The 27640-nt window shown below is 43.1% G+C and overlaps 1 protein-coding gene across 3 annotated transcripts in view; it reads right to left on the bottom strand.

Moving 5' to 3' along the window:
• LOC134945482 (syntaxin-binding protein 4-like) overlaps positions 1-27640 on the bottom strand; it is a 194004-nt gene that overhangs the window by 73900 nt on the left and 92464 nt on the right. For all 3 annotated transcript variants that reach the window (XM_063934802.1, XM_063934800.1, XM_063934801.1), the window contains exons 4-5: positions 20508-20577; positions 18973-19047 (exon numbers count right to left, since the gene is read on the bottom strand). In XM_063934802.1, the coding sequence (XP_063790872.1) occupies positions 18973-19047; positions 20508-20577 (145 nt within the window). The remainder of the gene's footprint in view (positions 1-18972; positions 19048-20507; positions 20578-27640) is intronic.

Genomic DNA, 27640 nt, shown 5'->3' with positions numbered 1-27640 from the left:
CGGCTACAATATAGTCAATATCAGCCGTTAGTCTGCATCGCACTGTGTGCATAGAGGGTCATTCAGACTTCGCCGCTGTTGCCACGCGCAGCGCAGTTTGCCGGTGGTGGCAAACTGCGCATGTGCAGCGGACACACGCATTGCGGTTGCTTCCCTGATTGATGTGCCTGCAATGGGATTGACAGCGGCAGACATTTTTGGGGCGGCGGCATGGTGTTGGCGGGGCAGGATGGGGCAACGGGGGCGGACCAAGACCATTTTCGGGGTGGCTGCATGACATCACACGCAGCCGCTTGGATAAAAAAAATGCCCACTGACAGCGCAGCCTGAGATATCATCTCCGATCCACACACTGTGGCCAGCTTTATCCTATCAGATACTCCATACTGTAACAGAGCATAATATAGGACATACCTCATATTATATAACTTATATACAGTAATATATCATCTCCGATCCACACACTGTGGCCAGCTCTATCCTATCTGAGAACTCCATACTGTAACAGAGCATAATACAGGACATACTTCATATTATATAACTTATATATAGTAATATATCATCTCCGATCCACACACTGTGGCCAGCTTTATCCTATCAGATACTCCATACTGTAACAGAGCATAATATAGGACATACCTCATATTATATAACTTATATACAGTAATATATCATCTCCGATCCACACACTGTGGCCAGCTCTATCCTATCTGAGAACTCCATACTGTAACAGAGCATAATACAGGACATACCTCATATTATATAACTTATATACAGTAATATATCATGTCAGATCCACACACTGTGGCCAGCTCTATCCTATCAGATACTCCATACTGTAACAGAGCATAATACAGGACATACCTCATATTATATAACTTATATACAGTAATATATCATCTACGATCCACACACTGTGGCCAGCTTTATCCTATCTGAGAACTCCATACTGTAACAGAGCATAATACAGGACATACTTCATATTATATAACTTATATACAGTAATATATCATGTCAGATCCACACACTTTGGCCAGCTCTATACCATCAGATACTCCATACTGTAACAGAGCATAATACAGGACATACCTCATATTATATAACTTATATACAGTAATATATCATCTACGATCCACACACTGTGGCCAGCTCTATCCTATCTGAGAACTCCATACTGTAACAGAGCATAATACAGGACATACCTCATATTATATAACTTATATACAGTAATATATCATCTCCGATCCACACACTGTGGCCAGCTCTATCCTATCAGATACTCCATACTGTAACAGAGCATAATACAGGACATACCTCATATTATATAACTTATATACAGTAATATATCATCTACGATCCACACACAGTGGCCAGCTCTATCCTATCTGAGAACTCCATACTGTAACAGAGCATAATACAGGACATACCTCATATTATATAACTTATATACAGTAATATATCATCTCCGATCCACACACTGTGGCCAGCTCTATCCTATCAGATACTCCATACTGTAACAGAGCATAATACAGGACATACCTCATATTATATAACTTATATACAGTAATATATCATCTACGATCCACACACAGTGGCCAGCTCTATCCTATCTGAGAACTCCATACTGTAACAGAGCATAATACAGGACATACCTCATATTATATAACTTATATACAGTAATATATCATCTACGATCCACACACTGTGGCCAGCTCTATCCTATCTGAGAACTCCATACTGTAACAGAGCATAATACAGGACATACCTCATATTATATAACTTATATATAGTAATATATCATCTCCGATCCACACACTGTGGCCAGCTCTATCCTATCTGAGAACTCCATACTGTAACAGAGCATAATACAGGACATACCTCATATTATATAACTTATATACAGTAATATATTATCTATGATCCACACACTGTGGCCAGCTCTATCCTATCTGAGAACTCCATACTGTAACAGAGCATAATACAGGACATACCTCATATTATATAACTTATATATAGTAATATATCATCTCCGATCCACACACTGTGGCCAGCTCTATCCTATCTGAGAACTCCATACTGTAACAGAGCATAATACAGGACATACCTCATATTATATAACTGATATACAGTAATATATCATGTCAGATCCACACACTGTGGCCAGCTCTATCCTATCAGATACTCCATACTGTAACAGAGCATAATACAGGACATACCTCATATTATATAACTTATATACAGTAATATATCATCTACGGTCCACACACTGTGGCCAGCTCTATCCTATCTGAGAACTCCATACTGTAACAGAGCATAATACAGGACATACCTCATATTATATAACTTATATATAGTAATATATCATCTCCGATCCACACACTGTGGCCAGCTCTATCCTATCTGAGAACTCCATACTGTAACAGAGCATAATACAGGATATACCTCATATAACTGATATACAGTAATATATCATGTCAGATCCACACACTGTGGCCAGCTCTATCCTATCAGATACTCCATACTGTAACAGAGCATAATACAGGACATACCTCATATTATATAACTTATATACAGTAATATATTATCTATGATCCACACACTGTGGCCAGCTCTATCCTATCTGAGAACTCCATACTGTAACAGAGCATAATACAGGACATACCTCATATTATATAACTGATATACAGTAATATATCATGTCAGATCCACACACTGTGGCCAGCTCTATCCTATCAGATACTCCATACTGTAACAGAGCATAATACAGGACATACCTCATATTATATAACTTATATACAGTAATATATTATCTATGATCCACACACTGTGGCCAGCTCTATCCTATCTGAGAACTCCATACTGTAACAGAGCACAATACAGGATATACCTCATATAACTGATATACAGTAATATATCATGTCAGATCCACACACTGTGGCCAGCTCTATCCTATCAGATACTCCATACTGTAACAGAGCATAATACAGGACATCATACCTCATATTATATAACTTATATACAGTAATATATCATCTACGATCCACACACTGTGGCCAGATCTATCCTATCAGATACTCCATACTGTAACAGAGCATAATACAGGACATACCTCATATTATATAACTTATATACAGTAATATATCATCTACGATCCACACACTGTGGCCAGCTTTATCCTATCTGAGAACTCCATACTGTAACAGAGCATAATACAGGACATACTTCATATTATATAACTTATATACAGTAATATATCATGTCAGATCCACACACTTTGGCCAGCTCTATACCATCAGATACTCCATACTGTAACAGAGCATAATACAGGACATACCTCATATTATATAACTTATATACAGTAATATATCATCTACGATCCACACACTGTGGCCAGCTCTATCCTATCTGAGAACTCCATACTGTAACAGAGCATAATACAGGACATACCTCATATTATATAACTTATATACAGTAATATATCATCTCCGATCCACACACTGTGGCCATCTCTATCCTATCAGATACTCCATACTGTAACAGAGCATAATACAGGACATACCTCATATTATATAACTTATATACAGTAATATATCATGTCAGATCCACATACTGTGGCCAGCTCTATCCTATCAGATACTCCATACTGTAACAGAGCATAATACAGGACATACCTCATATTATATAACTTATATACAGTAATATATCATCTACGATCCACACACAGTGGCCAGCTCTATCCTATCTGAGAACTCCATACTGTAACAGAGCATAATACAGGACATACCTCATATTATATAACTTATATACAGTAATATATCATCTCCGATCCACACACTGTGGCCAGCTCTATCCTATCAGATACTCCATACTGTAACAGAGCATAATACAGGACATACCTCATATTATATAACTTATATACAGTAATATATCATGTCAGATCCACACACTGTGGCCAGCTTTATCCTATCAGATACTCCATACTGTAACAGAGCATAATACAGGACATACCTCATATTATATAACTTATATACAGTAATATATCATCTACGATCCACACACTGTGGCCAGCTCTATCCTATCTGAGAACTCCATACTGTAACAGAGCATAATACAGGACATACCTCATATTATATAACTTATATATAGTAATATATCATCTCCGATCCACACACTGTGGCCAGCTCTATCCTATCTGAGAACTCCATACTGTAACAGAGCATAATACAGGACATACCTCATATTATATAACTTATATACAGTAATATATTATCTATGATCCACACACTGTGGCCAGCTCTATCCTATCTGAGAACTCCATACTGTAACAGAGCATAATACAGGACATACCTCATATTATATAACTTATATATAGTAATATATCATCTCCGATCCACACACTGTGGCCAGCTCTATCCTATCTGAGAACTCCATACTGTAACAGAGCATAATACAGGACATACCTCATATTATATAACTGATATACAGTAATATATCATGTCAGATCCACACACTGTGGCCAGCTCTATCCTATCAGATACTCCATACTGTAACAGAGCATAATACAGGACATACCTCATATTATATAACTTATATACAGTAATATATCATCTACGGTCCACACACTGTGGCCAGCTCTATCCTATCTGAGAACTCCATACTGTAACAGAGCATAATACAGGACATACCTCATATTATATAACTTATATATAGTAATATATCATCTCCGATCCACACACTGTGGCCAGCTCTATCCTATCTGAGAACTCCATACTGTAACAGAGCATAATACAGGATATACCTCATATAACTGATATACAGTAATATATCATGTCAGATCCACACACTGTGGCCAGCTCTATCCTATCAGATACTCCATACTGTAACAGAGCATAATACAGGACATACCTCATATTATATAACTTATATACAGTAATATATTATCTATGATCCACACACTGTGGCCAGCTCTATCCTATCTGAGAACTCCATACTGTAACAGAGCATAATACAGGACATACCTCATATTATATAACTGATATACAGTAATATATCATGTCAGATCCACACACTGTGGCCAGCTCTATCCTATCAGATACTCCATACTGTAACAGAGCATAATACAGGACATACCTCATATTATATAACTTATATACAGTAATATATTATCTATGATCCACACACTGTGGCCAGCTCTATCCTATCTGAGAACTCCATACTGTAACAGAGCATAATACAGGACATACCTCATATTATATAACTGATATACAGTAATATATCATGTCAGATCCACACACTGTGGCCAGCTCTATCCTATCAGATACTCCATACTGTAACAGAGCATAATACAGGACATACCTCATATTATATAACTTATATACAGTAATATATCATCTACGATCCACACACTGTGGCCAGCTGTATCCTATCTGAGAACTCCATACTGTAACAGAGCATAATATAGAACTTACATCATATTATATAACTTATATATAGTAATATATCATCTCCGATCCACACACTGTGGCCAGCTCTATCCTATCTGAGAACTCCATACTGTAACAGAGCATAATACAGGACATACCTCATATTATATAACTTATATACAGTAATATATCATGTCCGATCCACACACTGTGGCCAGCTCTATCCTATCAGATACTCCATACTGTAACAGAGCATAATACAGGACATACCTCATATTATATAACTGACATACAGTAATATATCATGTCAGATCCACACACTGTGGCCAGCTCTATCCTATCAGATACTCCATACTGTAACAGAGCATAATACAGGACATACCTCATATTATATAACTTATATATAGTAATATATCATCTCCGATCCACACACTTTGGCCAGCTCTATCCTATCTGAGAACTCCATACTGTAACAGAGCATAATACAGGACATACCTCATATTATATAACTTATATACAGTAATATATCATGTCAGATCCACACACTTTGGCCAGCTCTATCCTAATAATGGAATTTGCTAAGAGTTTTATAGTTTTATTTGTATTCAGGCTGAATATTGGGGTGACCCTGTTTTTTTGTGACCTTGGTCTCGTCAGTTCTTATCCAGCCTCTTTGTAGCTTTAAACTGAAGATCTAACAGAAAATATTCCTGTGGCCCTTCTTTCTGTGAAGGGGTTAAAGTTAAAGACGTCTCTTTATTTCCTCTGGGTCAAGCACAAAGGATGTTTTATTATATTACAATCACTGTGCAACAAATCTGTCATTAGAATTGCCCTTGTAGAGCGGATTACACCCCAGGGGGTCTGTCCCTGGACGTTCCTACTTTATCCCATAATATGTCCTGCGGATAATGAACGGAATGTCTGCTTCAGGATCCAAATTACTTCTTCTAGGAACGTTATCAGGCCTGCAGTAGTATTTAGCTTTTGGATGAAAAAAAAAATAGTGATTTTTTTTTAATTGCTTTATTTTATGAACTTGAAAGAACAAATGATGAGAAGCTGCTGGATGTCACATAATTGTAAGCACGGTATTATGGTACGAGGGGTAAGGAGAAACAACCAAATAACATTGCAGTATGATTACAGTATTATTGTGAAAAACATACAGTCAGAAACTATATCCTCAGACGTAATGAATACTCTTCAAATTGTGCCAGAAAATCCACCTCTACAAACAAACTGACCCTTCTTCTCCAACAAAAGGATGGTCTCTGAGGTTAGAGGAAAACCTTGTATAAAACAGCACAATTTAAGTATAGCCACAAGAATGCCCAGGAGTCAGCACAGGGGGTGCTGCAATGGGCCACCCACCCACCCCCCTTCTCCAGGCAGGGCCGACTTAACAGCGCAGTAGGCCCTTGGCAAAGCAATGCACTGGGGCATCTACACACCCATTCATGGCAACCAATTAAAAAAAAAATCATAACTTGCCCCTCCTTCAGGTCCCGCTCCTTCGCTCCACTTGCTTCCATACAGTGAATTGCTGTCAGCATCCAGCCATCCACCAATCAGCATGCTGACAGCCATTCACTGTCTGGCTGCAGGCTGGTAGGCAGCTAAAGAATGCTACTTCGCCGCTCTGATTGTACAACCCACCACCTGCCCCTGCACGAAGGCCCCTAGAATTGTAGGGCAGTGGGCAGCTGTGCCGGGTCACAGACCACTCCCCCTACCTCCAGGACACAGATTATTCACCTGGGTGGCCCATGACTCGGCTGGGGGCGTGTCATGAACAGCAGGGGGAGGGGGTGGTGGGAACTATTGTGGGATCCTGCTATGGTATCCTGTAACGGAGAGAGGGGGTTGGGCATTTTTTAGCAGAAGGAATAGGGGAAATGGGAGAGAGTCGGATGAGAGAGAGAGAGAGAGAGAGAGAGAGAGAGAGAGAGAGAGAGTCGGAATGGGGGGGGGGGGAATGAATTAGAAGGAAGGATAGGGGAAAATAAAAAAAAGAGAGAGGAGGAATGGGGGGGGGGAGAGAGGAAGGGAGAAGGAATAGGGAAAATGGGAGTGTGTGTGTGTGTGTGTGTGTGTGTGTGTGTGTGTGTGTGTGAGAGAGAGAGAGAGAGAGAGAGAGAGAGAGAGAGAGAGAGAGAGAGAGAAAGAGGATAAATAGATGGGGGTGGGAGGAAGAGATAGTGTGTGTGACTGTGTGTGTCAGAGAAAGTGAGGATAGGGGAAAACAGGAGAGAGAGGAGGATTAGGGTTGGGGTGTGAGACGGAGAGAGTAGGGATAGGGGAAATTTGAGAGTGTGCATGTGTTAGAGAGAGAGAGAGACCTCTGCTCTGCTAAGCAGGGGAGCAAGTGACAGGAGCCTCCCAATTGCCCCCACCCCACCACAGGACACTGCGGCCCAGCGGGACAGTCCCACAAAAAATGGGTCTGTCCCGCGAAAATCAGGACAGTTGGGAGGTATGCATTGTACATATATTACATTATACTACACAGGACTATGGGGGTCATTCTGAGTTGATCACTCGCTTGCAACTTTTTGCAGCGCTGCGATCAGATAGTCGCCGCCTATGTGGGAGTGTATTTTCGCTTTGCAAGTGTGCGAACGCTTTTGCAGTCGACGACACCAAAAAGTTTGTTGCAGTTTCTGAGTAGCTCTGAACTTACTCAGCCGCTGCGATCACGTCAGACTTTTTAGTCCTGGAATTGACGTCAGACACCCGACCTGAAAACCATTGGACACGCCTGCGTTTTTCCAAACACTCCCAGAAAATGGTCAGATGACACCCATAAATGCCCTCTTTCTGTCAATTACCTTGCGATCGGCTGTGCGGAAGGATTCTTTGTTAAATCCATCGTTCAGCACCGATCCTGGTGCATGCACAGTTTTGCCTAGTTTTAACCTGATCACAGTGCTGTAAAAAGTTGCTAGCGAGCGATCAACTCGGAATGACCCCCTATTTGTTTTTCTACAGGGCATTGCTGTTATAAAGCTGGTACATTATCATATATGCGCTAGCAGTATTTACTATATATATTTATCAAGGGGCCCAGACCATGCAATAGTTTGCCAAGCCTCTTAGCATGGGCCCCTACCACTGCATTCCCCCGGCTGGCCCTTCATGCCCCAGTCTGACCCTGTATACAGTAGTAGAACATTAGATGCTTCATTCTACTCTCGCTGAACCCAGTCATCCTCTTACTCAGACGTGTAACATGGATTTCAAAGACATTCATTTACCTAAAGCTACAGCAATATTCTTCTGATGGGAGAGGACACATCTGCTCTAATGCCATTGGGTCTCTCCTGGCAACAGATGCCAGTTGGTGCAGATGGCAAGCGAATTTAGGATGTCTTTCACAGGAAAGTTTCAGACAAGATTAGATGAAAATTCTGACGTCATTGAGCGATATGAGCGGTCATATCGCTCAGTGTGTACAGTCGGCCGCCGACCTGCCGGCCCGGGAGGGGAAACACTAGACGACGTTGCTCATAGAGCGACATCGTCTAATGTGTACGGACCTTAAGCTCACAGACTCTGCAAAAACTGGGGATACAATTAGGGTGGTATTAGAAAGTGGTGGCATGCCAATAAATGACTATATTGTGACTGGATGGTGCTGTACAGAAAGTAGACCTGTGGTAGAGTAAGAGTAGATGTGCAGTGCATCAGGTAAGACTCAAGGACTCTGATGGTGGTATTATAAAGGGTAATATATTAAACCAGTACAATTACATTAAAACTAGATTTGTTAAATATTGTAAGTAGAGATGAGCGGGTTCGGTTTCTCTGAAACCGAACCCGCACGAACTTCATGTTTTTTTCACGGGTCCGAGCAGACTCGGATCCTCCCGCCTTGCTCGGTTAACCCGAGCGCGCCCGAACGTCATCATGACGCTGTCGGATTCTCGCGAGACTCGGATTCTATATAAGGAGCCGCGCGTCGCCGCCATTTTCACACGTGCATTGAGATTGATAGGGAGAGGACGTGGCTGGCGTCCTCTCCATTAGAAATTAGATTAGAAGAGAGAGAGAGATTGTGCAGAGTCAGACAGAGTTTACCACAGTGACCAGTGCAGTTGTTGTTAGTTAACTTTTATTTATTTTAATATAATATATCCGTTCTCTGCTATATCCGTTCTCTGCCTGAAAAAAAACGATACACAGCAGCAGCCAGTCACACAGTGTGACTCAGTCTGTGTGCACTCAGCTCAGCCCAGTGTGCTGCACATCAATGTATAAAAGGCAAAGCTTATAATAATTGTGGGGGAGACTGGGGAGCACTGCAGGTTGTTATAGCAGGAGCCCCCAGGAGTACATAATATTATATTAATTTAAAATTAAACAGTGCACACTTTTGCTGCAGGAGTGCCACTGCCAGTGTGACTAGTGGTGACCAGTGCCTGACCACCAGTATAGTAGTATATTGTTGTATGTATTGTATACTATCTCTTTATCAACCAGTCTATATTAGCAGCAGACACAGTACAGTGCGGTAGTTCACGGCTGTGGCTACCTCTGTGTCGGCAGTCGGAACTCGGCAGGCAGTCCGTCCATCCATAATTGTATTACAATATATACCACCTAACCGTGGTATTTTTTTTTCTTTCTTTATACCGTCGTCATAGTGTCATACTAGTTGTTACGAGTATACTACTATCTCTTTATCAACCAGTGTACAGTGCGGTAGTTCACGGCTGTGGCTACCTCTGTGTCGGCAGTCGGCAGGCAGTCCGTCCATCCATAATTGTATTATTATTATAATATATACCACCTAACCGTGGTTTTTTTTCCATTCTTTATACCGTCATAGTGTCATACTAGTTGTTACGAGTATACTACTATCTCTTTATCAACCAGTGTACAGTGCGGTAGTTCACGGCTGTGGCTACCTCTGTGTCGGCAGTCGGCAGGCAGTCCGTCCATCCATAATTGTATTATTATTATAATATATACCACCTAACCGTGGTTTTTTTTTCATTCTTTATACCGTCGTCATAGTGTCATACTAGTTGTTACGAGTATACTACTATCTCTTTATCAACCAGTGTACAGTGCGGTAGTTCACGGCTGTGGCTACCTCTGTGTCGGCAGTCGGCAGGCAGTCCGTCCATCCATAATTGTATTATTATTATAATATATACCACCTAACCGTGTTTTTTTTTCCATTCTTTATACCGTCGTCATAGTGTCATACTAGTTGTTACGAGTATACTACTATCTCTTTATCAACCAGTGTACAGTGCGGTAGTTCACGGCTGTGGCTACCTCTGTGTCGGCAGTCGGCAGGCAGTCCGTCCATCCATAATTGTATTATTATTATAATATATACCACCTAACCGTGGTTTTTTTTTCATTCTTTATACCGTCGTCATAGTGTCATACTAGTTGTTACGAGTATACTACTATCTCTTTATCAACCAGTGTACAGTGCGGTAGTTCACGGCTGTGGCTACCTCTGTGTCGGCAGTCGGCAGGCAGTCCGTCCATCCATAATTGTATTATTATTATAATATATACCACCTAACCGTGGTTTTTTTTTCATTCTTTATACCGTCGTCATAGTGTCATACTAGTTGTTACGAGTATACTACTATCTCTTTATCAACCAGTGTACAGTGCGGTAGTTCACGGCTGTGGCTACCTCTGTGTCGGCAGTCGGCAGGCAGTCCGTCCATCCATAATTGTATTATTATTATAATATATACCACCTAACCGTGGTTTTTTTTTCATTCTTTATACCGTCGTCATAGTGTCATACTAGTTGTTACGAGTATACTACTATCTCTTTATCAACCAGTGTACAGTGCGGTAGTTCACGGCTGTGGCTACCTCTGTGTCGGCAGTCGGCAGGCAGTCCGTCCATCCATAATTGTATTATTATTATAATATATACCACCTAACCGTGGTTTTTTTTTCATTCTTTATACCGTCGTCATAGTGTCATACTAGTTGTTACGAGTATACTACTATCTCTTTATCAACCAGTGTACAGTGCGGTAGTTCACGGCTGTGGCTACCTCTGTGTCGGCAGTCGGCAGGCAGTCCGTCCATCCATAATTGTATTATTATTATAATATATACCACCTAACCGTGGTATTTTTTTTTCTTTCTTTATACCGTCGTCATAGTGTCATACTAGTTGTTACGAGTATACTACTATCTCTTTATCAACCAGTGTACAGTGCGGTAGTTCACGGCTGTGGCTACCTCTGTGTCGGCAGTCGGCAGGCAGTCCGTCCATCCATAATTGTATTATTATTATAATATATACCACCTAACTGTGGTATTTTTTTTTCTTTCTTTATACCGTCGTCATAGTGTCATACTAGTTGTTACGAGTATACTACTATCTCTTTATCAACCAGTGTACAGTGCGGTAGTTCACGGCTGTGGCTACCTCTGTGTCGGCAGTCGGCAGGCAGTCCGTCCATCCATAATTGTATTATTATTATAATATATACCACCTAACCGTGGTATTTTTTTTTCTTTCTTTATACCGTCGTCATAGTGTCATACTAGTTGTTACGAGTATACTACTATCTCTTTATCAACCAGTGTACAGTGCGGTAGTTCACGGCTGTGGCTACCTCTGTGTCGGCAGTCGGCAGGCAGTCCGTCCATCCATAATTGTATTATTATTATAATATATACCACCTAACCGTGGTTTTTTTATACCACCTAACCGTGGCAGTCCGTCCATAATTGTATACTAGTATCCAATCCATCCATCTCCATTGTTTACCTGAGGTGCCTTTTAGTTCTGCCTATAAAATATGGAGAACAAAAAAGTTGAGGTTCCAAAATTAGGGAAAGATCAAGATCCACTTCCACCTCGTGCTGAAGCTGCTGCCACTAGTCATGGCCGAGACGATGAAATGCCAGCAACGTCGTCTGCCAAGGCCGATGCCCAATGTCATAGTACAGAGCATGTCAAATCCAAAACACCAAATATCAGAAAAAAAAGGACTCCAAAACCTAAAATAAAATTGTCGGAGGAGAAGCGTAAACTTGCCAATATGCCATTTACCACACGGAGTGGCAAGGAACGGCTGAGGCCCTGGCCTATGTTCATGGCTAGTGGTTCAGCTTCACATGAGGATGGAAGCACTCAGCCTCTCGCTAGAAAACTGAAAAGACTCAAGCTGGCAAAAGCACCGCAAAGAACTGTGCGTTCTTTGAAATCCCAAATCCACAAGGAGAGTCCAATTGTGTCGTTTGCGATGCCTGACCTTCCCAACACTGGACGTGAAGAGCATGCGCCTTCCACTATTTGCATGCCCCCTGCAAGTGCTGGAAGGAGCACCCGCAGTCCAGTTCCTGATAGTCAGATTGAAGATGTCAGTGTTGAAGTACACCAGGATGAGGAGGATATGGGTGTTGCTGGCGCTGGGGAGGAAATTGACCAGGAGGATTCTGATGGTGAGGTGGTTTGTTTAAGTCAGGCACCCGGGGAGACACCTGTTGTCCGTGGGAGGAATATGGCCGTTGACATGCCAGGTGAAAATACCAAAAAAATCAGCTCTTCGGTGTGGAGGTATTTCACCAGAAATGCGGACAACAGGTGTCAAGCCGTGTGTTCCCTTTGTCAAGCTGTAATAAGTAGGGGTAAGGACGTTAACCACCTCGGAACATCCTCCCTTATACGTCACCTGCAGCGCATTCATAATAAGTCAGTGACAAGTTCAAAAACTTTGGGTGACAGCGGAAGCAGTCCACTGACCAGTAAATCCCTTCCTCTTGTAACCAAGCTCACGCAAACCACCCCACCAACTCCCTCAGTGTCAATTTCCTCCTTCCCCAGGAATGCCAATAGTCCTGCAGGCCATGTCACTGGCAAGTCTGACGAGTCCTCTCCTGCCTGGGATTCCTCCGATGCATCCTTGCGTGTAACGCCTACTGCTGCTGGCGCTGCTGTTGTTGCCGCTGGGAGTCGATGGTCATCCCAGAGGGGAAGTCGTAAGCCCACTTGTACTACTTCCAGTAAGCAATTGACTGTTCAACAGTCCTTTGCGAGGAAGATGAAATATCACAGCAGTCATCCTACTGCAAAGCGGATAACTGAGTCCTTGACAACTATGTTGGTGTTAGACGTGCGTCCGGTATCCGCCGTTAGTTCACAGGGAACTAGACAATTTATTGAGGCAGTGTGCCCCCGTTACCAAATACCATCTAGGTTCCACTTCTCTAGGCAGGCGATACCGAGAATGTACACGGACGTCAGAAAAAGACTCACCAGTGTCCTAAAAAATGCAGTTGTACCCAATGTCCACTTAACCACGGACATGTGGACAAGTGGAGCAGGGCAGGGTCAGGACTATATGACTGTGACAGCCCACTGGGTAGATGTATGGACTCCCGCCGCAAGAACAGCAGCGGCGGCACCAGTAGCAGCATCTCGCAAACGCCAACTCTTTCCTAGGCAGGCTACGCTTTGTATCACCGCTTTCCAGAATACGCACACAGCTGAAAACCTCTTACGGCAACTGAGGAAGATCATCGCGGAATGGCTTACCCCAATTGGACTCTCCTGTGGATTTGTGGCATCGGACAACGCCAGCAATATTGTGTGTGCATTAAATATGGGCAAATTCCAGCACGTCCCATGTTTTGCACATACCTTGAATTTGGTGGTGCAGAATTTTTTAAAAAACGACAGGGGCGTGCAAGAGATGCTGTCGGTGGCCAGAAAAATTGCGGGACACTTTCGGCGTACAGGCACCACGTACAGAAGACTGGAGCACCACCAAAAACTACTGAACCTGCCCTGCCATCATCTGAAGCAAGAAGTGGTAACGAGGTGGAATTCAACCCTCTATATGCTTCAGAGGTTGGAGGAGCAGCAAAAGGCCATTCAAGCCTATACAATTGAGCACGATATAGGAGATGGAATGCACCTGTCTCAAGTGCAGTGGAGAATGATTTCAACGTTGTGCAAGGTTCTGATGCCCTTTGAACTTGCCACACGTGAAGTCAGTTCAGACACTGCCAGCCTGAGTCAGGTCATTCCCCTCATCAGGCTTTTGCAGAAGAAGCTGGAGGCATTGAAGAAGGAGCTAACACGGAGCGATTCCGCTAGGCATGTGGGACTTGTGGATGCAGCCCTTAATTCGCTTAACAAGGATTCACGGGTGGTCAATCTGTTGAAATCAGAGCACTACATTTTGGCCACCGTGCTCGATCCTAGATTTAAAGCCTACCTTGGATCTCTCTTTCCGGCAGACACAGGTCTGCTGGGGTTGAAAGACCTGCTGGTGACAAAATTGTCAAGTCAAGCGGAACGCGACCTGTCAACATCTCCTCCTTCACATTCTCCCGCAACTGGGGGTGCGAGGAAAAGGCTCAGAATTCCGAGCCCACCCGCTGGCGGTGATGCAGGGCAGTCTGGAGCGACTGCTGATGCTGACATCTGGTCCGGACTGAAGGACCTGACAACGATTACGGACATGTCGTCTACTGTCACTGCATATGATTCTCTCAACATTGATAGAATGGTGGAGGATTATATGAGTGACCGCATCCAAGTAGGCACGTCACACAGTCCGTACTTATACTGGCAGGAAAAAGAGGCAATTTGGAGGCCCTTGCACAAACTGGCTTTATTCTACCTAAGTTGCCCTCCCACAAGTGTGTACTCCGAAAGAGTGTTTAGTGCCGCCGCTCACCTTGTCAGCAATCGGCGTACGAGGTTACATCCAGAAAATGTGGAGAAGATGATGTTCATTAAAATGAATTATAATCAATTCCTCCGCGGAGACATTGACCAGCAGCAATTGCCTCCACAAAGTACACAGGGAGCTGAGATGGTGGATTCCAGTGGGGACGAATTGATAATCTGTGAGGAGGGGGATGTACACGGTGATATATCGGAGGGTGAAGATGAGGTGGACATCTTGCCTCTGTAGAGCCAGTTTGTGCAAGGAGAGATTAATTGCTTCTTTTTTGGGGGGGGTCCAAACCAACCCGTCATATCAGTCACAGTCGTGTGGCAGACCCTGTCACTGAAATGATGGGTTGGTTAAAGTGTGCATGTCCTGTTTTGTTTATACAACATAAGGGTGGGTGGGAGGGCCCAAGGATAATTCCATCTTGCACCTCTTTTTTCTTTTCTTTTTCTTTGCATCATGTGCTGATTGGGGAGGGTTTTTTGGAAGGGACATCCTGCGTGACACTGCAGTGCCACTCCTAGATGGGCCCGGTGTTTGTGTCGGCCACTAGGGTCGCTAATCTTACTCACACAGCTACCTCATTGCGCCTCTTTTTTTCTTTGCGTCATGTGCTGTTTGGGGAGGGTTTTTTGGAAGGGACATCCTGCGTGACACTGCAGTGCCACTCCTAGATGTGCCCGGTGTTTGTGTCGGCCACTAGGGTCGCTAATCTTACTCACACAGTCAGCTACCTCATTGCGCCTCTTTTTTTCTTTGCGTCATGTGCTGTTTGGGGAGGGTTTTTTGGAAGGGCCATCCTGCGTGACACTGCAGTGCCACTCCTAGATGGGCCCGGTGTTTGTGTCGGCCACTAGGGTCGCTAATCTTACTCACACAGCTACCTCATTGCGCCTCTTTTTTTCTTTGCGTCATGTGCTGTTTGGGGAGGGTTTTTTGGAAGGGACATCCTGCGTGACACTGCAGTGCCACTCCTAGATGGGCCCGGTGTTTGTGTCGGCCACTAGGGTCGCTTATCTTTCTCACACAGCTACCTCATTGCGCCTCTTTTTTTCTTTGCGTCATGTGCTGTTTGGGGAGGGTTTTTTGGAAGGGACATCCTGCGTGACACTGCAGTGCCACTCCTAGATGGGCCCGGTGTTTGTGTCGGCCACTAGGGTCGCTTATCTTTCTCACACAGTCAGCTACCTCATTGCGCCTCTTTTTTTCTTTGCGTCATGTGCTGTTTGGGGAGAGTTTTTTGGAAGGGACATCCTGCGTGACACTGCAGTGCCACTCCTAGATGGGCCCGGTGTTTGTGTCGGCCACTAGGGTCGCTTATCTTACTCACACAGCGACCTCGGTGCAAATTTTAGGACTAAAAATAATATTGTGAGGTGTGATGTGTTCAGAATAGGCTGAAAATGAGTGTAAATTATGTTTTTTGAGGTTAATAATACTTTGGGATCAAAATTACCCCCAAATTCTATGATTTAAGCTGTTTTTTAGGGTTTTTTGAAAAAACCACCCGAATCCAAAACACACCCGAATCCGACAAAAAAAATTCGGTGAGGTTTTGCCAAAACGCGGTCGAACCCAAAACACGTCCGCGGAACCGAACCCAAAACCAAAACACAAAACCCGAAAAATTTCAGGCGCTCATCTCTAATTGTAAGCCCAGGTGATAAGGAGATATGCCCTGATTTATCAAGCCATGGAGAGTGATAAATTGCACAGTGAAAAAGTACCAACCAACCAGCTCCTAACTGGCATGTTACAGGTTGTGTTTAAAAAATGACAGTTAAGAGCTGATTGGTTGGCACTTTATCATCGGGAAATTTATCACTCTCCAAAGCTTTATAAATCTGGGCCATTGAGAGATGTGGTCATACGCAATTTCATTTGTACCTTTTTAGTAAACCATCTCAGGCCTCCTCATAACTCAATACTTTTCTCCTGCACCCCCCACCATGTGTCCTTCCCAGTTCCCCCTCCAATTTTTCTCCACCTCCTCTTGATATGTAAGCTCTGACGGGCAGGGCCCTCCACCCTCTTGTACTTCCCTAGCACTCTCCCATGTCCCAGTAGTGCTCATCTCCCGTGTCTCCTTTTCCCCTTCAGTGATTTACCACTGTATGCCTTACCCTTGCCTCTGTTATTTGTCCTACTCAGTCTGTTGTGACCTATTAATGTTTTCTACCTATGCTGTGTGTAGTGCCCAGGCTTATATCGGACTGGGCATGATTAAACAATTGTATTATGCACATTGCCTGATGTATCAATGTATTTTGTATTGAGAATCATGTCTGTGCATGTCAAATGGTACAAAGCACATGTCTGTCCTGGAATGTGTCATATCCGCCCGAAGTCTAGAGAAAGATGCTAATCAGCCCTAGAATACTGTGCATGGGACAGGAATTTGTGAATAACACACAGCAGGGATCCAACTTACAGCCCCTCAGAGACACTTGGCCGTAGGGTGTGAAGCATCCTTCCTGGCCTGGTGTGTACAGGAACTACAGATTGTTTACCAAGGAACTAGGTCTCAAGCTTCAAAGCTGTAAAGACAAGGTAATCCGCCCCTGTCGTAAGGGCTCAGAAACCCCAACGGGTAAACTGAGACTCTATCCACTCTGGTTTTGGGAGGGTTAAAGGAATCCGAAGAGGAGGGGGGGGGGGGGGGGGTAGCGGCAGCATGGCTTTTAAATATGAGAAGTTCGGACAAAATGTTTGTCATTATCTTTGAAATGGCACCCAGGGAGAGACTGGAGCCTATAATGTCCTGAGTAGGAAGAGAGACCTCACTCTACAGCCTTTTGTACTGCAAGTGACTAGAACATTGTTTTTCTCCCTATTTTAGTTCTTGAAATTGTAATTGTGTGACTATTTAAACTATTATATTCTTGTAACTTTTTTTTTCTTTAACTATAAACTTTCAAGTTTTGACTTGGATTAAAAATCTTAATCTTAGTTCTGGATACTGTGTTTTTACACCCAAACCTGAGAGGCTCATGTTACCTAATTTTTACGTATTATTTATTGTATTTGGGGATGAGAGCAGGAGCTCACCCTGGGCTTGACCCAAAAGGTACTTCTGCTGGTGGCAGTTACCACATTGATTTACCACACGCACTGAGGTAATCAGCGTTCTCATATTGGCGTATCTGGAGAATTGCCGCACCTGGAGTCAGGACACTGTGATCTACCATTGTGATTGTACTTATGCTATGATACTATTTTACTGTGATAGGTTACTGTGTTTAACGTTTACAGTGCGTTGTGGTACCTTAAAAATAAGGCAAACTTTGTGGTGCCTTAAAAATAAAATTACAGTAAGTTAGGAAACCTCTAGTGACCTAGCAATTTTCGATCTTTGACCTGTAGTTCCACAACTGGAATGCCTCATGCTGTCTATACCTGATGTACAGTTTACTGTAAGCTGATGGCAAATTTGAATGATGCCCAAGGCCCAGTGGCATAATTCCTGGAGGCAATGGAAGCATTGGCTTCCAGGTACCAGCTGTCAGGGGGCACTGAGGAGGGAGGAACAGATGCATTCAGACTGCTGGAAGCAAGCTCTGCGCTGCCTCTGTTGCCTCACACAGCCGTCAGGTACTGTGACGCGTAGCATCTTGCCAGATGCGTGACCTCTGACCTGCGCCTTTTACCCATGTACAGTTCCCTGCTGCATCTTTCTCCTCCAGGTAATAGATGACATGAGGTTGCTGGGGGGCATGAGAGGGTTGCTAGGGGTAGTTATCAGGAGACCATGCCTCTGGACACCATGTTGGAAGTTCCACCTCTACCAAGGCCCAAACCAGTATGGGTTTTTTGACTGAGGTGCCAAATAAAAATGAAAAAATAATGAAAAGGAATGACTTTCCCACCTGGCTTCATCATCACGGGCAATAAGGAGTCGCATGTAGCTGGTTGCAGATGCTGTACGCAAAATGTCGACCGCTCTGTGGGGAAAGAGAGCGATAAAAATCATAGAAATGGATAAGTACAGTAAGAGTTACAATGTCCACAGGATGTATTGGGTTGCTGCAAACCCTCATATGAAATACTTGGAGCTCTAATGCGGTCTGCAAGTACAAGAATAAACCAATGTTATCAATGAAGAAAATATTAAATAGAAAGCTGGTATTGGTTTTCTGGCAACATCGAGGCCAGTGACATAACTGTCATATCACAGTAACATCGCATAAACCTTGTATCAGGTAATGCTCCTTTAGCAGTCTTTACCTGGGCTGACTGCATGAACTTTATTCCAATTATACATTTTTTTTTCTAAATGACTTTATTGCATTTGGGCCTGTACAATGTTGTGCGGCCATTTGTGTATTCTGATTGGCTACAAGTTGATTTAGCCCTATGCAGCCATCTAACACTCTGGGGTAGATGTATGATCCTCCGTTATGGGGGGAAAGTGGGACATTATGTGCACGGATACCGTTTTCCCCCCATGTATGACTGTGACGGTGTGCGCTACATGAACACTGGGAACGATAATATGCAATGCTAATGTTAGCCTTCCCTTGTGCACCAGTGTGTGATGGAAATGCCCACTCTGTGACTTTGAGCAATGCAGCTGAGTTGGTGGTTCAGAACACTTCACCATCGGTGCACCAACCCTCGCACCATCTATACTTGCAACAGTCTATGGGCTGCTTAAAGTTTCCTTCCCAAATCCCTCTAACCATGGCCTCTGTGGATGTGTTTGGGAACGCAAGCCATGGTCACTGACACGCCTATGAGACTCCCATAACGCGCCCACGAGACAGCTTTTTTTTTGCATTCACTTCAGCCCACCTCCCAGTCACCATGGTTGTGCGTCTACTACAAGCGTCTCTGTACGCAACAACGGTCTCTGCATGCATGCAACGGTCTCTGCATGCAACAACGGTCTCTGCATGCACTCAGTGGTATGCATGCACCATAGGGGTTTACAGGACTTTTCGTGCAGTAGGAAAGAGTCGCTCAATTGCGCAAACATCTGTGCTGCGTCCATGTCTGTATCAGGCCCTGAATCTCACACATATATCTGTGAATGCTCTTAGAATTCTTATATAAACTTACAATTTAGGCTCACTTAGGTTATAATGGGGTCTGACTCTATTCATGAAGCAGTGAAAACAGCACAGAAGTGAGCCAGTGGAGAAGTTGCCCATGGCAACCAATCAGCATTGAGGTAACATTTATCAAGTGCATTCTATAAAATTATACGTAGCAGCTGATTGGTTGCCATGGGCAACTTCTCCACTGCCTCACTTCTCCACTCTTTTCACTGCTTTATGAATAGACCAGTTAATGAGCTGTCATATTACTAATAAAAGTACGTTGTAGACATGTTTCTCTTTTGTTTATGAGATATTGCATCATTATTGATAAATGCATGTTAGTGCTGTGTACTATTGGTTACCTGTCATTGGACACTCTCAGCAAACTGTCTCCATTCACCTCTAGAATCTGATCTCCAGGCTGCAGCCGTCCTTAAAAAAATTAGAAATTAATTTTGTTGCAGCATAGCCTATAACAAATGCTACATACCATGGAATGATATGTATGGTAGAAGCAATGCCGGGATTACACATATTTTATGTCATGGACATGTGACACTGTGGAGGAACATCTACTGTAAGGTTCCAGAGCTTGCAATGGAGCAGACTGGATAGGATATGGCTTAGTGGTGGCTAAGATGGAGAGTGGGACAGGAGAATGCTGGATGGAGGACATGTAGCAAGCTGATACAGGACACTACTGACTGAAGGAAAAGCCTGAGGAGGACATTGTTCCATGGAATTGAAGGTACACTCTGTCCTGGACCATGACACTGTCCTGTTGAGTAGAGACAGAGCAGAACAGGACAGGGAGTTTCAGGGTCGGGGAGAAGGCAACTGAGTCAAGGAGAATAAACACATTGAAATGAAACATTTAATTAGACACTAATGGGTCTATTTACTAAGCTTTGGATGTAGATAAAGTGGACGGAGATAAGGCACCAGCCAATTAGCTCCTAACTGCCATGTCACAGGCTGTGTTTGAAAAATGACAGTTAGGAGCTGATTGGTTGGTACTTTATCTCTGTCCGCTTTATCTCCATCCAAGGCTTAGTAAATAGACCTGTAGATCAGTGGAGGAGGAGTAGACTAGGCTCAGAGTTCAGACACTGTTAGAACAAAGAGGACATAAAGCAGATTGGGAGAAGATTCAGCTGATGGCGGAGAAGAAAAGAACAAATGAGTTGCAGGACTATTTGGTAGAGAAGAAGAGTAAACTGATGTTGAAAAGTGTGGTCTATACCACTTCAATAATAAAGACTCAGTTTGCAGCCACTTTGAGTTTTAGGTGGAGTCCAGAATTCCCAGACCACCTGTACCGCACATGTGTAACCCTTACATAGAAAAAAATATTATTTTTGTTATTGATGTAATAATTAACAGTAAGCTTAATTTCCAAAATGTTTCACTTTATACAGTAAAATTGATGGGATATAATGGGGTGTGGTTCATAGGGTCGACCACACTTAGGTTGATAGTGTCTAGGTCGACCACTATTAGTCGACAGTAACTAAATCAACACCCTGTCGAAGTCAAAAATATTACATACACAGCAAATACAAACTCCAAACAGATGGGTCTCGGTGCGTTTGCATTCACACAACATGCACAGCTATATATGGTAGCATACACATTCACACAGACAAGCCACAAAGATATATTCAACACATATTTCATACCACACATAAATTAAACATGTCAAGCACCAGACATTATAATGTATTTATACAGTGTATAAGAGAGTTATAACATCAGATATATATGTATTATTGGAACGGAACAAGATAAACATGTCATGCTTGGTGTCAAAATGATCAGGGGAATGAGTGTGTTAATTTTATAGCTGTGGTTAGATTGTAGCACATTGCAACGATTGGTTATGATTAAATGTATGAATATGAAGCCACATTCTAAAGTGAACAAAATAATCTCCTGAAAGAAAGCATGTGGACAGGAAACCAGTGGCTAACCCCTATGATGTCATTTTCAAGGCTGGATGTTGCTTGATTATGAACTGACCAATGACACATCATGAATGAGAGATTTCCCTCCCCTGGACCAATAACAGAAGACTCAGTCCCAGACATGTACTTCTCCCCCAATACACAGTATATAGGTATTTCCCCTCACCCAAGAACTTCTGTTTTTCTGCTGCTGTTGTTGACCTAAGTGTGGTCGACCTAGAGACCGGATACCATATAATGGCGCTTTAATGCATTTCGGGAGATAACTGCCTACTTTATCAGAAATATGCTTTAAAGGTGTGAATACTTCAGCAAGCAGATCACTCAGACAAACAGTGGCAGTCTCAGCATGCAGCAGGGCCATCTTCAAATATAGGCACACTATGCAGCTGCCCATGGCCCCACAATTCTAGGGGCCTTCAAGCAGGGGCGGGTGGAGGTCGTAGAATCAGAACTGTGAGGCAGCATTCTGTACCTGTCTCCCAGCCTGTAGCCAGACAGTGAATGGCTGTCTGCATGCTGATTGGTGAGTGGCAGGAGCTGTCCACCAGTCAGAGTGCTGACAGTCATTCACTATATAGAAGCATGTAGAGCAGGCATGTCAAACTCATGGTCATCCAGCTGTTGTGAAACTACAAGTCCCAGCTTGCTTTACCAGCTGATCAGTGGACGGAATGCAGGCAAAGCATGCTGGGACTTGTAGTTTCACAACAGCTGGAGGGCCACGAGTTTGACATGCCGGATGTAGGGAGACTATGCAGGACTGCACAAGGGGCATGCTATGATTGTCTTTTAATTGGTTGCCGTAGGGGCCCCAGAGCATTGGACCTGCATGTCCGCTCTGTATGTGCATTTCACCTGATTTTAATCAGCCACAGAACCTGTGCAAATCAAAGGTGTGAGCATCATTGAGTCCCTGACCTTTGAGCAGTGCTTGAGCATTAGGGTCTATCCCACAGGTGTCTGACCTTCTCTACTTGCTACTGATTTATTTTGTACTAACCTGTCTTTTTAACTTTGCTTGTTAATCCTAATTATTATTATCATCACTAATACATCAGACCTGACTCTTCAATGACTGCACCAAAAAATGCTACTACTCCCAAATGGTCATGTGAAGCAATTTCAGCTTTATTCACTAAAACAAACCTTCTCCCACTCCTATACCACTAAGGTGTATGTCACATTGGTTACAGTTGGAGAGATACCTTCCTAATGCAATAAGACTAGTCATAGTCCAGAAGAAAATAAATATGACATTTGGAGATTGAGAACTCCTGACTGTGAAAATAGGTTAATAGCAGTGGAGACATCTAACAATACTTAGTAATCAGAAGAATCCATACTTGTGGGCCCCATAGCAACATTTTGAATGGTCCCCTTTCCCAGTGCTTCTAGAGAGACACCTAGCTGAAACAGTTGTTAATTGTAGGCCCTATAATTGTGCCCTAGTTCATTTTATGAACCCTAGTAGTGCCTAGTTCACATGATGTCACACTGTTGGGCTACAGTATCCCCAACTCTGATTATGACATACAGCAGTGGTTCTCAAACTGTGTGCCATGGCACCCTGGGGCGCCTCAGAGCACTTGCAGGGGTGCCTTGGATTGATGGTCCAAGACCAATTCATATAATTTTATGGTCAATGTAATAAGCAAAACCATTTGCACCGGTTTGTGCGTGCACAGATGGATCCTGTAATTGGTGTTTGCCAATCATAACATATGTGAACAAACAGAAGCAAATCTTGTCCTTCACCACATAACTGACCCTAAGGATGACATATAGATGCAATTTACTTAATATCGCTATCTAAATTTCTCAATAAGAAACTTTTGGCCTAGGGGTGCCATGGAAAAAAAATCTGATACTCTAGGGCGCTGTGATTCAAAGAAGTTTGGGAACCATTGATTGACATACAGTGTCCCAGTTCATATTATATATCACACTATAGTGCCCCCACTTCATATTATGCCACATTACAGTTCCCCAGTTAATATTATGTAACATTATAATGCCCTCCAGATAATTTTATACCACATTACAATGAGGGGGCATACCTAGATATATTGTAGGCCCTATAGCAAATGATTGTAAATGCCCCATTGTTCCACCCGATGGTGAAAAATGTATATAACACATGTAACTGTGATAGGGAAGGGGGCCTCGCTCAGCTCTGGGCCCCATAGCAGCTGCACTCCCTGCACCTATGGTAGATACGCCATTGTATATAACACATGTAACTGTGACAGTGAAGGTGGCCACTCTCAGCTCTGGACCCCATAGTGGCTGCACTCCCTGCACCTATGGTAGCTATGCTCTTGAATCCATAGTATATTCAGGTAACACAGCACCTAAAACACCACCAATCTCACAAAAGCACTTTGCTTTCACCAATTTGGCTACCTTTTAAGTTATTGTGCTTGGTCTAGAAATGTGAAATCTGATGCCTTTCCTTATGTTTTGATTCAACAGACTAGTTCTCTTATACTAATTTACCCTTATTGGATCCTTGTAAATGCCCCTATGTTCCACCCGATGGTGAAAAATGTATATAACACATGTAACTGTGATAGGGAAGGGGGCCTCTCTCAGCTCTGGCCCCATAGCAGCTGCACTCCCTGCACCTATGGTAGATACGCCCTTGTATATAACACATGTAACTGTGACAGGGAAGGTGGCTCCTCTCAGCTCTGGCCCCATAGCAGCTGCACTCCCTGCACCTATGGTAGATACGCCATTGTATATAACACATGTAACTGTGACAGTGAAGGTGGCCCCTCTCAGCTCTGGGCCCCATAGTGGCTGCACTCCCTGCACCTATGGTAGCTATGCTCTTGAATCCATAGTATATTCAGGTAACACAGCACCTAAAACACCACCAATCTCACAAAAGCACTTTGCTTTCACCAATTTGGCTACCTTTTAAGTTATTGTGCTTGGTCTAGAAATGTGAAATCCGATGCCTTTCCTTATGTTTTAGATTCAACAGACTAGTTCTCTTATACTAATTTACCCTTATTGGATCCGTGCGGCCACAACTATTTTTTCATTAAAGAATCTTATAGTAAAACTACAACTTAAATTAGTCTCACAATTCCAAGTTTGCTGCACAACTGGGCTTTAAAAGGGCATTGGAAATGAGAACTCAGAGGTATTGGAGCCTTATTTGGCGCACACCCCAAGCGGACAGAAATTAATTAGTTGACATCCGGCTTAAGTTCTTAAACAGCATGGCACCAAATTAATTTCTGCCTGTTCAGTTTCCAGCAGGACTTCTTCTCTTTTCCCATCCCTAAAAAAATCCAGTATTATTTTGTATATCTCTATACATTTATCACTGTTATATCGGTTGTAGGAATATTTTCTGCCAAATAGGTCAAAATTGTCTACAATGACTCATCTAGTTCTTCGGGAAGGATCAGTTTGTGGCTTACATTTTGGAGATCATCCTGGAAGAACTTGGGAGCCAAATTACATTTTTCTTTGGTCTCAACGCTCACAAAAAAAAAAACAATAAAAAACTTTTTATTGTGTATAGTAACAATCCTAAACTCCCAGGTAGTTCCTAATGCTGATTCCTCTGTAACCCAATGATTAAATATTTGTGGGAAAATTTATCACTCATTACTAATCTTAAATGGTGCTTCAACCAATCGGCTCCTGTAATTTTTCACATTCATGACAGTAAGTAGCTGATTGTTGGAGCACCGTTCATGATTAGTAACGAGTGATAACAAAAATATAACTTGGTGTTAAATGCGCCCCTCGGTCTAAAGACTGTGACTCATAGGCAGACCTCTCTCTCATCAAAAAACAATGGCAGATAGAATTTGAAGATGTGTTTTTGGTGATAAAGGGGTATATACGATAAGCAGCCATGTGTCAGCAGTTCTGACCACAGGATTTAAATGGCAATTATTTTACATTTAATATTATAGGGGTTATTCAGATACCTGCGATTATCAGTACTTTGCGCATATGCAGGACTCGGTTTGTGCGTGCACAGATGGATCCTGTAATGTTGAACGGTTGCCGGCATCAAACTGTTAGTGACGCAGCTGGACGTAGTTTCACTGGCCCCAACAGCGTAATTTTGCCAGACAGATGTTCAATGTTCAAGTGGGTTATCTGATGTTTGTGTCTTTGGACGCAACCATAAGAAGCCGGCAGTGGCCATTTTTTTACTTAAGACTCCTCCTGCGGCTTTCGCATATTTTAGCAAAGCCACTGCGTACCAAGAAACAGCAGCAGCGCCACTAACAGAATCAGGCTTGGTTCCCACCACTGTGCCAGAGTATTCCAGTTCCAATAGCTGGTGTGGCATAGTAGGACCATGGCACTGGCTCTGTTGGATGACTGACAAGACTATGGAAAGAGGAGCACCATTTGGTGAAAAAGGTGGAGCAGACTAGGACAAGGCACTCTTAGTCTGAGGAGATTAAGCAGCAGACTGGAACTGTTGGTGGGAGAAGCAGGACAGGAAACTGTTAGAAAGCAATGTGCTACTGCACCTTTATGTGCATACATGCTGTGCACTGGTACCCAGAGAGGTCTGTTCTCAAGTATGATGTAACTGCAGTCATCTTGCACATCTTGTGACAAGATCTCTGGAATAGTGGTGGAAGGCAGCTACTGTATATTTGCCCCAACTTTCTTGCCTATGTGTTTTAAAACCCCAGCAATATTGTATTGGTTCTGTTGAGAGCTTTTGACTTTTACTAAAATCCGGATATGGGACCTGGGGTTGGATGTGAGAAGTAAGGGCGGGTTCTCCATTCATTTAGGCCCAGTTCGGGTCTTTGAGCTATTAGCCTCACAGAAGGCTAATTAGGGCTTTCAGCTGTAGGTATGTGTTAAACAGGATGTCAACCTGATCATGTTTCTCTCACACTGCCTGGGGAAAGGGGAGAGACTATGGAGTCTGTGTGTGAGAGAAATCTGCTGTTAAAAAAAACAGCTGTGTCTGGTAAACTTCTTGTATTTTTTTATGTTATTTTTAAATTTTTTTGTGAGATCGTACTATCCTATGTTTAGTTAGTGCCAGCTGGCAGGGTGTTATATTTTGATGTTTATTTCTGTTTTTGTTGCACAATAAAAATGGATGACTTCAGTTGTACTAATCCAACAGACCTGTGTGAACTCTGAGCTGCTGCACACTGCCTTTTACCCCAGGAGATGGTTCCTGTACTTCTGACCCTGTTACACCCGGTGGAGAATTAGCTTGCATGATCTGTGCATAAGTGAAGGGAGCAGTAGTTTTGAGAGCTCTGCAGAAAGCAGGTCTGTGTCTGCCTGCCTGGACTGAAGCTAAGATATTGCACAGAGTAAAAATGCAGGTGCGATACTCTGCAGAGGCTTTCTCACAGTGAGACATGCTGGGATCATACTTGCCTACCTGACCCTCTCCATGTGGGAGAAAATGCTCTGTTCCTGGACTTTCCTGGTAATGTATGATTGCCATCACCTGTGGTGAAACACCTTTCTTATCAATTAACTAGCTCACCACAGGTGATGGCAATCATACATTA

Source organism: Pseudophryne corroboree, chromosome 7 (genome assembly GCF_028390025.1).
Source record: "Pseudophryne corroboree isolate aPseCor3 chromosome 7, aPseCor3.hap2, whole genome shotgun sequence".
Classification (NCBI taxonomy): domain Eukaryota; kingdom Metazoa; phylum Chordata; class Amphibia; order Anura; family Myobatrachidae; genus Pseudophryne; species Pseudophryne corroboree.
Note: the sequence above shows the minus strand (reverse complement) of the source record. Positions and strands in the feature narration are given on the sequence as shown.